The sequence below is a fragment of the Anoplopoma fimbria genome, chromosome 11 (assembly GCF_027596085.1).
Source record: "Anoplopoma fimbria isolate UVic2021 breed Golden Eagle Sablefish chromosome 11, Afim_UVic_2022, whole genome shotgun sequence".
NCBI lineage: Eukaryota > Metazoa > Chordata > Actinopteri > Perciformes > Anoplopomatidae > Anoplopoma > Anoplopoma fimbria.
In genome coordinates, this window is record NC_072459.1 from 12,815,516 (window position 1) to 12,827,821 (window position 12,306).

General features: G+C 38.9%; 2 protein-coding genes across 2 annotated transcripts; one reads left to right on the top strand and one right to left on the bottom strand.

Moving 5' to 3' along the window:
- Positions 1-1,380: 1,380 nt before the first annotated feature.
- Positions 1,381-4,287, bottom strand: tmed1a (transmembrane p24 trafficking protein 1a). The gene is made up of 4 exons (XM_054608016.1): positions 3,999-4,287; positions 2,763-2,860; positions 2,406-2,583; positions 1,381-1,717 (listed from the first exon to the last, which is right to left on the bottom strand). Exons 1-4 carry the CDS (start codon positions 4,182-4,184, stop codon positions 1,499-1,501), a joined length of 681 nt encoding a protein of 226 aa, XP_054463991.1. The 5' UTR covers positions 4,185-4,287; the 3' UTR covers positions 1,381-1,498.
- Positions 4,288-7,506: 3,219 nt separating this feature from the next.
- Positions 7,507-10,189, top strand: tnfsf14 (TNF superfamily member 14). Its single transcript, XM_054608014.1, has 4 exons — positions 7,507-7,783; positions 8,931-8,964; positions 9,053-9,127; positions 9,335-10,189. The coding sequence occupies exons 1-4, from the start codon at positions 7,589-7,591 to the stop codon at positions 9,718-9,720; spliced, it is 690 nt and encodes a 229-aa protein (XP_054463989.1). The 5' UTR covers positions 7,507-7,588; the 3' UTR covers positions 9,721-10,189.
- Positions 10,190-12,306: the final 2,117 nt, after the last annotated feature.

The following is a 12,306-nucleotide window of genomic DNA, read 5'->3' on the forward strand; positions in this document are numbered from 1 at the left end:
TGGAGTATTTCCACAGATGGTCCGAACTAAGTTTGTATAGTGTGAAATATAGTTTAACACGTAAATCTAATGCAGATATAATCAGTTTAATGCTTTATACCACACAAACTCCCAGTCAGTTAACTATTCCAACAAAAGCAAATTTTACATAAAGTTCAATTTTAACCAATTACTTTAGAGTGCCTGGTCATTAAGACAGTTGAAGATGAGAATTTATTTTAATTATCATAGTTTTAGCATGTGTCAAGAAAAATGCTCTCCAAGTGGTGGAGCATGACCACTCATTAGAAAATGTTAATGATGAAGCTAAACAGTCCCAGGAAGTTTCAAAACTACTGTAGTAGTGCTTGAAATGCACAAGAACTATTTTGTTATGTACGTTTTTACCACTTAGTGTAATTGCATGAACCAAATGACTGCAATGCATCAAAAATAATGGCAAAGAAATGGATGTTCCAGCCAAAACTAGCTTGCCATCTGACTTCCATGATTACTGCATATTTAACCTCAAGATGGGAGAAACTGATCAGGGAGATTGACTACTTTTTATAATGTATATTTTGTTTTGGTTTTATCACAGTAAAGATATATTTGTGAGCCTTTTTTTTTTTAAACAGCCAGGGGCTTAGTTATAAAAAAAGAAAAGTTGACTATACGGAGGTTTCTGATATTATTTTGCTTTGTTTTGGTTATTGGTTGGATAAAACCTGGCCATAAATAAATAAATGTCCACGTGAAATGTAGTCTGAAATTGAATAAAACAACGTTCCAGTGAGAACAGCTGTGATTTTCTATCTTACCGAATGACATTAACCAATAAAAGTGCTGCAAGTGTTGAAGTGTGTGTGTGTGTGTGTGTATACAGAGTGCTGCACTTATGAGTCATAAGAGGAAAGAGGAACCCAGAAATTAGTATAATTGCACTTCCCGAGTCGGTGGGTTTTGGTTAAAAAAAAAAAAGATTGACACATTTTAAGGTTTTGTTCTACGACATAAAATATGTAAACTTCCCCCTCTCGAATTTCGGAGGTTTTGTCTTTTAAAAAAAATCCGAAAAAGTAACTAAATAAAACTAAAAAAACGTTTTCACACTTTTTACTTCAGCTAATTGTATTTACGCTTCAAAAATCAGAAAAGTGGTGTTTGTTAAGATTATATTGCTGAAAAATGTGTAAATTTAACATCGTGTTTGCCACACAGTTTATTTTCTGTAATCCAAAATCCAGTGCGATGCAAACATCCGGGAACTCTCAATATAGGTCATGAAACATCATGTGTTCCTTTGTGTGCATATGACTGTAAATGTGACTACCACCCACGACTAATTCAAAATGTCACAAACATTTATTAATTATAAATCAGTTTTTCCAAAAGTGTGAACAGTTAAAGTTTTAAAATCCAGCTCACGAGGCTTAAGTCACTTTAGGGTTATGGGTCAAACTTTTTCTCTCTCTCTCTCTCTCTCTCTCTCTCGGCTGGAGGTGACGTCGCGTTGTGTTTACGTGCAGACCCGCTTGGTGCCGTCGAAGAGCCGTCGCAACGTGTATATTTGAGTGACAGCGACGGTGAGGATGACGAACATGTTGAGGCAGGACCAGAAGGACACGCGCCACAGGTTGTCCTCCAGCAGGTAGCGGTCCCGCGCCTCCAGCGTCCGCAGCACGGTCAGGACCTGGCGGCTCCTCTCCAGGTTCCGGTGCACAGAGTCCATGCTCACCTGGGAGACGAGAGAACAATTACATTACATTATTACAGTCATTTAGCAGACGCTTTTATCCAAAGCGACTTACAATAAGTGTATTCAACATAGGTATTCAAGAGAACTACTAGTCACCAGAAGTCATAAGTGCATCTCCTTTCTTAAACAAGCATCTTAAAGCATAAACCAGAGCACAAAAGTGTACATACAATAAGTGCAACAAACTAATACGAATACAATAAGTGCAACAAACTAATACGAAGACAATAAGTGCAACAAACTAATACGAAGACAATAAGTGCAACAAACTAATACGAATACAATAAGTGCAACAAACTAATACGAAGACAATAAGTGCAACAAACTAATAAGTGCAACAAACTAATACGAATACAATAAGTGCAACAAACTAATACGTAACAGACTAATACGTAAAACAATAAGTGCAACAAACTAATACATACAATAACTAACTACGAATACAATAAGTGCAACAGAAAACAATAAGTGAACTAATACAATAAGTGCAACAAACTAATACGAATACAATAAGTGCAACAAACTAATACGAATACAATAAGTGCTATAGATGGGAGGAGATGAAAGTCAGTGCTGGGGATGTGTCACATCAAAAAGAAAAATAGAAAACTCAAGTGTTATCTGAAGGTAACCATAGCTACAGCTATGGTTGTTTTCCTCCTCTCACCCTGATGTCCTCCAGTTTGTACTCCACCATGCTTTCCTCCACCCACTCATTTTGGCCTCCATATGCACCACTGCTCTGTCTATTAAGGATCACCGCAAAGAACACCATCTTCTCTGACAGTTTACTGAAGCTGTTGTCGAAACACAGCCGGTAGTCCCCGTTTTCTGTTTGGTCCACCCTGCAGGAATAACAAAAAAATATAAGGTGTAAACTTTTGGAAACGGGTGACATTTGCTCTCGAAGATATCTTGATGGAAAGCATTCACTGTGATAGCAAAATATAACAAAACGCTCATAGTTTTTAAGCATCATCACATCCTAAGCAGGTGGTTCTTGGATAGCATTTAAGTGACCCACGTGTGAAGGCCCTCGGACCTCCTGAAGTCGGAGGCCAGCCGGTATCCGCTGGGTGAGACCAGGACGAAGCCAACATCCAGACCTGAACCAGCTATCACCTGTTAGAGACACAGAGGGGTCAGTTATCCTCCAAGCCACACCCAAAACTCACACACACACATTTTCTCTAACTAGCTGAGCAACTGCTATCTGATATTCAAATAAAAGCACACTGTGCAGCAACATGGCTCACAAAGATATGCAACAGTGATAATAAATGGACAGTGAAGCTATTTGTGTAGGGAAATTCTCTCTTGCGCTACTCATTACAGCCTGTCTTTGCCTTCTAGCAGTTCAACAGTCCTGACGGGGAGTCATTGACTTTCTCATGGTTTTGTTTTGGGCTGCAATATACAGTACCAGTCAAAAGTTTGGACACACCTTCTCATTCAATGGTTTTTCTTTATTTTTATTTTTTATTTTTTTCTACATTGTAGATTAATATTGAAGACATCCAAACTATGAAGGAACACATATGGAATGATGTGGTAAACAAACAAATGCTCAACAAACCAGAATATGTTTTAGATTTTAGATTCTTCAAAGTAGTTGAATGAGAAGGTGTGTCCAAACTTTTGACTGGTACTGTATACAGTTCCACATTATGGAGCCCGAGGAGCATCTGTTACAGTGAAGATGCTCCAGTAATCTTTCCAGTATCTTCTCTATGACTCCACGCTCAGAAACTACAGTGACATTACTTTTTACGCTAACGTAGTCCTGCAGCTGCCAGAGGTGGCTGTTTAAGTACATGTACGGTCACATGGGTGTGAAGCAATGCAAAGGTCACGGCCATAAAATCATTGAGGTCAAGAACACGATATAAGAGACTTGAGTACACTTTGAATCAATGTATTTGTGCTTTTCATGTTATATTAATAACGGCGGCTTTATATTTTGGATGCACTTTAGATGTCATCATCATGTTAAGTCATGTTTGTCCTTGTGCAGGATGCATGTTGAGTACTTTTACAATGTGTTTTTGAGTTTTTCTACCCCTTAGCTGTATCTCAGGTTAAGTGTCTTCAAGGACAGCAGCAGTGGTTTTCTTATCTCTCTACATGCAAGACCAAAGTCCAAGGTTTGTTAACTTGTTTTTGTTTCAGTTAGACATTATTCCCAATCTATAATAAAGCTATTCAAAACTTTAAACACACACACACACACACACATAGACATAAATAAACCAATATTTACCTGGTATTCAACTTCCAGGCTGTCGTTCCTCGCTGCAGTTTGGAAAAAACACTCCGTGCTGCCGGCAGATAGTAGAAATGTAAACTCCATGTCTTTGTTTGGCCCCAAACCCAAAGTCAAGTCTATAGTCAGGATTAAACATGCCAGCAAACAGAGCTCTCCAGACACATTCTTCATCCTCAGCATTGTCCATGTAATCCACTTTCACCAATTTACAGCGACTCTGTTCTTGTGACACATGCAAAGTGAAGCAACTTTACTGTATATCCGTAATTGCTGACTGTCATACTCGGACGGTTTCGGAAAAAAAGCCTCACAGTAAAGTTCCTTGATCAGAGCTGAATCATCTGCCTCGACCAACAGCACTCTGCAGTCTGTACTGCAGACCCATGCAAAACTGAGGTGGAGTGACGAGGTGCAGCAGTAAACATTACATGATGAGCCTGATGATGCATGACGAGGTCTGAGGTGTGAAGGTTTGTTAGTTCTTGATTTACTTTTTTTAATCACTTCTCATACTTTTTGTTCTGTTTTTTTAATTCACACAAAATTAATATTCATTCCTATCTTATTAATTCCTTCTGACAAATGTTGTGCCTGTCATGTTATCTTCTATCCTGTAGGGGGAGCTAAGGGTAAAAGCAGACCATACAACCTTAGAAGCTGATATGGGTAAGGGAAGAACTTGCATAAAAAACTTAGTAGGTTAGAATACACATGCTGAACTGATGCGCACCTAATCTACAATTTATGATGATGTAATGCCTGAATTAATGTGGAATCATGAATTCCTTTTGCTCACAAAAAACAATCAGCATGTTGCCATTATGGGCCCATTGGTCCTTATAATTGACTTTTTACAAGCTAGGGGGGAGACCAGGAGTTTTATTTTACTTAAGTGAGCAGTTTGATAAAACAGCATAGTTCTGAGAACTGGCTGATAATAGGTCTCAAATACTATTTACTGGATTCCAGCTAATTTGTTTTCTAATAAATCAATGCATGTACTAATAATCCTTAATTGATGATCCATTAAGCGATAACTGAATAGTGCAAATTCACAGTGATTTGGTCATTTCTTAATGTTGAGGAACAAGAATTTATCATGCTTCATTTATTATTTAATGCGTTGTCATTGTGAATCATGCAGTAGCATTTTTTTCCCTCGTTTTATAAAGTGTTACCATAAACTCCCAATACTTTAATTCTCTATTATGTAAGAGTGTGAAGTTCACTTCATAGTCCTTTTGTTAGGGTATGTGGTTTTTAAAAGATCATGAAATACAGAAACATATAAGATACATATCGTGCAGCTGTAAGCCAGTAGCTGATAGAAATATACAACAAGCTTGAATAAATGTTTTATTGACAGTAGAAATTATATGAATACATCACAAATTATTTGAAACATTGTATATTTTAGGATGGTTTGTATCAACAAGTTGCAGCAATGAAATTGACTTGATTATGTTCTTCGTCACTCGTGTCAATACCCTCACTGTGTGATCATATTTGATTAATATATGGACCTAAAAACAATGATGCTAACTTTTACAGCAACTTATTTTTAACAATCCTCAAACTTGAGGGGGGGACAGTGTCATGGTTCTAGGTTTGTGCCAGGCGGAAACCCCGGGCTCTTAGATCTGATGCCAATGTGAAAGTACCTCAAACGGGGCCCTGGTTTGGTCCTTGTTAGTTTTGTAATTATATTTTTTTTGTCTTTGATTTATTCAGTCTGGTCTCTCAGTTTTGTTCCTTGGAACCAGCTTTGTTATATTAAAGCTCGCCTGTTGTTCAATTCAACCTGCGTGCCACCATAACAGAGTGGGCATCTTTTTTTATATAATCTCTAGTTTTGGTGTTTGAAAACTATAAAATATAGTAATAATAATAAAGTAATGGATTAGATTATTGTGTACTAGTCTACTAATTATAAAGTTTCTTAGTACCTTTGTGGTAGAGCATGTGGCAATTGCAATATATAAATAAATATTAGACATTAAACTTAATAGATGTGCCTGGAAAAACATCTGGATATAAAATCAATGACTCAAAATCAAAGATTACATTCATTAAAGGAAAAATCCCAATCATCACATCATACGCTTTAAGCCTTCTGAGATGGTCTGCTATCAAAATAGTTTCTCAGTAAGATGAAATAGTAGAGTGAAATTTTGAACCTGTTACTGAGTCAGTGCTAAAATCTATAGAGAGATGGATGCATTTACAGATAACTTTAATTCGAAAGTTAAACTAGACTATTCCCTTAGCACCACCACAAGACCTGTCTTGGGAAGGGAATAAGATAAATATTTAGTTAACTTGTATGGAATAGCGTGACATCCCAGAGTTTGTCTCTCACTGTTATGCCTTCTATTTGATAGAGGTCTACATCTGCAGTGTCAAATTCTCTGTAGGAGGAAAGGGAGAAAGGGGAATGGGAAGGATTTTTGTTTTGTTTTGTTTAGTTTTTTGGCCACATTCTGATTTGTATATGCTCTTAGACACATTTATAATGGAAGGGTTGCATATTTTCTTAGAATTAATGATTATATTTGTGTGATGTGTTTGAGTAGTATCAGTGACAGGGTTTAACAATAATGTGAGTTGTTTATTTTTGCAGAAATAAATCTTCTAGAAGGTCAGAAGTCAAGGATGGGAGCAGTCCTCCTTAGTGCACCACCTCGCTGTTTGGTTGTCTTTCCACATCCTTACATCACATCATGCTTATCATGTTTTTTTAATTGAGTTTATTTTGCCTTATTATTTTGTCTCGTGGCCCTTATTGTTAACCAAGGCCATACATTACTAAAGTCTGCAGTATTGTAAAGCCTTCACTCCTGCTGAGAAAGAAAAGTCTCATAGATGTGATCCAGAGTACCAAGAATAACATTTAAAATGCATCTTTAATCAATTTATTACACATAGCCTGTCTAAACATACAACTTCACCTCACCGTACCCCTGATGAGTCAGGTGTGTGATCTCATTATTTGCACATCGGTTCACACTTCTGCAAAAGAGCACAGTAACACAGTAATAAGTGGTTGATCTGGATGTTAAATGTTATTCGGGTCAATATCTGCTGTAAGACTAAAAAAACAAGCCAGAGAGAGAGACAGAGAGAGAGAGAGTGTGTGTGTGAGAGAGGAAGTGTGAATTTAGATATTTCAACATTGCTATTACAGTGAAGTGGGAGGGTGTGAAGGGGAGGTTAAAATGCATTGTGCTTGGTCTCCCACTATGTGATCGTAGTTTTCTGCCTTGGGGCTTCCTACCTGATTGTCACGTTCTGGGGGGAAAAAAGTACAAGTAGAGTACAGTAACATTTTGATGTGTGCAGTCAGATGCATCTTGGCCACATAAGGTTTCTGTGTGCGAGTCTGCTCTTTATCTGACTACTCGTGACGTGAGCCATCTCCATTTGAACCAACCACAAGTGAGCCCACCCATTTTTTGCAACTATGTCACCCCTCTCGGTCTCACAAGTCCTTTTGTCTTCTGCAGCCCCTTTGAAGCAACACCCTCTTCACAACTTCCCCACATAGATTTATTTTTTCTCACAGTTACAGACAGAGCATTGTAGATATGTCCAATGTTGGATATCCCTCTGTGTGTGTGGTGGACACCCACACCACCCGGCCCGCGGTGCCACCCAGGATGACCCAGGAGAAACGGCGTGCTGGGCCGGCCCAGATCCTGCTGTTCCTGCTGGTGACCGTGGCGTTGTGCGGCTTGGTCATAGAAGCCTGCTTCATCTACCGTCTCTACCAGCCAGAAGCTGTGAGTATAAAGCCACCATCTATAAGTCTCCTGTGATTTCTTATCAACAGAGTGTCACACTGCTGCTTTTTTGATTCATTTCCTTTTTGAATCTCTCTTTCCTCAAAAATCTCATTCAGCTGGAACACCTTTTGCTGACTTTCTGTTTTCTTTTACGGTTTTCTAACAGTTTTTCTCGTTTTCTGTGACCCTCAACGCAAAGCTCTTTCTGTTTTGGTTTTTGTCGATTGGTTTTTCACTCGTTTTTCAGCTTTTCTCAGCAACTTCTTGATTTTCTTTAAACACGTCAGTCTCATGTATTTATATTTTAATACTTTGTATCACAAATGGAATTACTTGAAATGAATGTCAACATTGTTAGACCATTGTTCACATAACTTTTTAATATATGCATAACACGGACGCTACGTAAGGGAAAATGCCTGCTTTGCTGTCAAACGCATCATGACCCAATTGGAAACTTCCGCTGTCCAAAAGTCAAATTTGTAATTACAGATATTCCCATAGTGTAATGATGGAGTTATGGTGTGATTTTTAAAACAATGTCATTAGAATATTGGTAGAAAAAAGGGAAAGACTTTATACGACACTTCTCTTTACTCGACATGTATGTGACGGATGTCGTTCATGTTTAGTGAAGCAAAAGACCCTCGTGATGGAAACAAAACTGAATCATATGAATGATTGTTTTTTTCAAAAGAACTGCTGACCAGGAACTAATTTCATTTATGGGGAAGAGAGTAGAGATGGAGAAATGCGGCCCATTTATTGAAAACACCACCAACCCCTGGTGTCAGCGGCTTGCAGATGTGATGTCCAGTAATGCTGTACATCACATCTCACTGAATCGCTGTGACTCAGTTTCCTGTTGTCTGATGCTCTGTGTGAGGGCAGCAGTCACGAGGGGAGGGGGGCATGGCTCTCTTGTTTGGACGCTGTTCGGCGAAGGAGGTTACATACGAAATGTACAAACAAGAGACGGTGGAGAACAAGAAAGTGGTCTATTTCCTGTAGCATGGTTGTGATCTTTTTTCAGCTCATTACCACAAAGACAGACCTGTGCTTGGTCTCATTTCATTGACTTGCATGTGCACGCTCACAAACAAACATTCAACCGAGAGGTAAACCATTTTTCCTTCCATTGCAGGCCACCTCGGCATCGTTCTCTAAGCTCAGCTCAGGTATGTCTCAGCACTTATAACTCAACCAATAAATATCCCTTTGGTTACTTAATCCTCATTAATGACACTTTGTCTGGTCCTCACACAGGTCAAGGCATTACTCCTACCCCTAAAACTCGCAGTCTTGTTGTTCTTCCTTCCAAACCGGTTGCACATCTGACAGGTGAGACCCGTGTTCATGTTCTTTCCATTAAAGCAGCGTCCAATTTAATACCAAAGCAGAAAAAAAACATGTAATGTCGTGGCTGTTGCCCTTTTATAATGTATTCATCATTTCAAACGCTGCTTATAATGTTGAATACATTATGGGTACATTATATAAATAAAATGAGTAATCACACTTCACATTATTGCTGTTTTTTTCCCCCAGATGGACAAGATGTAGTTCACGGAAAACAAATCATGGCTTGGAGCATGAATGCCGACCCTCTCCTCCATGAAATGGACTACAAAGACAATAGTCTTGTTATTCTGAAGGAGGGTTATTACTATGTGTATTCCAAGGTTTCCTTCATAGAGAATAAAGTATTTAACCACTCTATTAAACGGAACACCGATCGGTACTTTGGGAATAGTATTCCCCTCCTGATGTCCAGAACATTTTCAAAGAGGCCCAACCAAATGCGATTAAACAGTTACTTGGCTGGAGTGTTTCACCTCACAAAGGGCGACGCCATTTTTGTGGAAGTGAGCAACACCTCACACATTGCCCGTTTCAAATCCTATGAGAACATCTTCGGAGCATATATGATATGAATATCACATTGATATTTCACCATGAGTCCGAAAGTTTCGAATAACAGTAAATAAAAGTTACCAACAAATGTTATGATTCTCTTTATAAAGAAAAAAGAACGTCCATAACCGGAAAGACATGCAGGTGTGAAAACGGTCGGGACAATGCTGGGGGCTTTCTTATTAGGGGGGTTTTTAAAGTATGTTTTGCAGCTTACAAAACCTTTACATATCAGGGATTTTTTATATACTTACTTTGTACTTAAATCGTTATTGATTTTTCAAAAAACCTTCGTGGATCGTTCAATCTGTTGCTGATTATAAACATGTCATTTTCATGCTAAAATTTAAAACTGTCTACTTATACATTTCTTTTCATTCTTGCTGTAACACATAATGCACTATATTTATTGATTTCTTCAGTAGTAGAATACATTTTAAAACCATTTATTTCTGCCCTATTTATGTACAATAATGTTTACAAAATACTGAAATAAACAAATAATGATTTCAAAAAGTCCTGTTTGTTGGTTTTCTAAAACTTTTTTTTTTCCGAGGCCATTATGTAACTGAAGTGAAGTCGCTTCCTGCTGAGTCAGATGAGGCCGTGCAGGAGCTTTTGCTCAGTGGTCGCAGTAGCAACAGTTTCACCCACTCGGTCCAACCGCAGAGCTCGCATTGCAGAGAAAGTCTTTTTTTATTTTTTAGAACAGAGATACATAACGATGTGGGAATGTGTCAATAATATGTCAACCAGAATGTTTTAATGCTATGATTCAGCTTTTTCAGTACAGCAGTATGACTTATATGACGAATGAACTTTGAGGGTTGAGCGGCACCAATGTGTCTATTCCACACATTCAGATCAACATACTGATCTACTGTAATGCTACAGTTAATTGTTTTGAGTTGGTGACAAGCATGACTGACGCGTTTGTACAGATGAAAAGGCTTCATCACCGTCGGAATTTTTTTTTCTCTCTCTCTCTCTCTCTTTTGTATATCTCATACAGTTACGCTTTCCCTTCAGCTGAGTCTGTTCGAAGAAGCTGCTCTTGAAAGACGCCCACAGAGTTGTATGTTTGTAAACCGAAAAGGAAGTGGTAGTGGGGGCCGACGGGGGATGGAGGGGGGGGGGGGATGGAGACACCAGCAGCAGATTCCCTGACTCACTTTCCAACCCCAGACCCAGACAGTAGTGGATGGTGAACATTTAGCAGGACTCTGTGCGTGTGAGTGTGTGTGTGGGTGTGTGTGTGTACAGGTGGGTGGTTCATTAGTTTTCCCCTCAGACATGCACTACAGGTTTGGTTCAAATTGGTAAAACACTCTGAGTTGAAACTAATTACAGAACTAATTACAAAATACCTTTCGCTAGATATAGTCTGAATTCATAAGTAAACATGTAATCTTGTTCTGTCTCTTTTCATGAATTCCTCTTGATGGAGTGTGTGAGTCATTATCTTCCAGCGCTGGCAGACCTGTGAGGTGCGAGAGTCTGTAGTAGCAAAAGAGGGGGAGCTCTGTCGGCTCTGGTCGGGATTCATGTAGTTGGGTTTTCTATCTTGATTAAACTTTAGTCTTGAGATGACTCTTATAGAGGATTTGTGTGGGATGGCTGTTCTCTTTATTTGCCTATGATCTCCAGCTAATTCTGCACACTTCCATGTATGTAACCAACATGTTCCATCGGTAGAGCACGGCTATGTTGTCACATATCAGTCTATGGAGACACTCAACATTTTTTAAACCACTACCTATTTGACTCTTGTCTCTACAAAGAACAATGTGTGATACCGAGAGGAATTTTTTTTTTTCTGCACAGTAAATTGAGAGGTTGTCATGAGGTTAACAGTCCACAGCTAAATACTGTCCCCTTGTGTTGGTCCCATGGATCATGTAGAGAGCAGTGGAGTGCTGACATTTGAATTATATGTCATCCACAGGGTCCACTTTGCTGTTTAGTTAACTGAAAACACCTTTAACAAAATAAATTATCACCTTTTTGGTCACAAATGCTTATTAATGTAACCTTACTTTGGTTGGTAGAGTTTCCCAGTCCTTCTGGCCTCTGGGTAATAAGCAGGCTACCATTTCTCTTGTGTTAGTCTTCTTTAATCAACACCAACACAGCGAGACAGTGAACAAGCAACTACACTCAACTGTTGCACTTATTACTCTCCGTCCTCAAACCTGTCCCCTGTAAACAACGCTTGGTAGGAACTAAATGTTACTCTGAGGCTAAAGGGGAAAGAAATAGCAAGATAATGTTCGAATATAAGGGTTAGGAGTGGTGAGTAAGAAGTCAGCAGGCAGTCAATGGCAGTATAAAAAGGGGAATAAAAGGTGTTTTCCAGAAAATGTGAGTCATCGCCACCAGGAGAGGTCATTGAGCAAAAATATTATATAGTTAGCTGCAGCAGGATGCGAGATTAGCTGTGGACAGACACAGAGATGTACACTCACTCACTCACTCACTCACTCACTCACTCACTCACTCACTCACTCACTCACTCACTCACTCACTCACTCTCTCTCTCATTCACTCTTTCAGTAACTCACACACTCACTTGATTTATCACTCACCCTCTCACTTAATCACTCACT

What these genes read in the sequence shown, in the direction of transcription:
- tmed1a (XM_054608016.1), bottom strand. Translation starts at nt 4,184, where the DNA reads ATGCTGAGGATGAAGAATGTGTCTGGAGAGCTCTGTTTGCTGGCATGT. An exon ending in AGGTCCGAGGGCCTTCACAC is followed by an intron (nt 2,584 to 2,762) that starts GTGGGTCACTTA and finishes TTATTCCTGCAG; the next exon opens with GGTGGACCAAACAGAAAACG. An exon ending in ACAAACTGGAGGACATCAGG is followed by an intron (nt 1,718 to 2,405) that starts GTGAGAGGAGGA and finishes CTCGTCTCCCAG; the next exon opens with GTGAGCATGGACTCTGTGCA.
- tnfsf14 (XM_054608014.1), top strand. Translation starts at nt 7,589, where the DNA reads ATGTCCAATGTTGGATATCCCTCTGTGTGTGTGGTGGACACCCACACC. An exon ending in GTCTCTACCAGCCAGAAGCT is followed by an intron (nt 7,784 to 8,930) that starts GTGAGTATAAAG and finishes CTTCCATTGCAG; the next exon opens with GCCACCTCGGCATCGTTCTC. An exon ending in ACCGGTTGCACATCTGACAG is followed by an intron (nt 9,128 to 9,334) that starts GTGAGACCCGTG and finishes TTTTTCCCCCAG; the next exon opens with ATGGACAAGATGTAGTTCAC.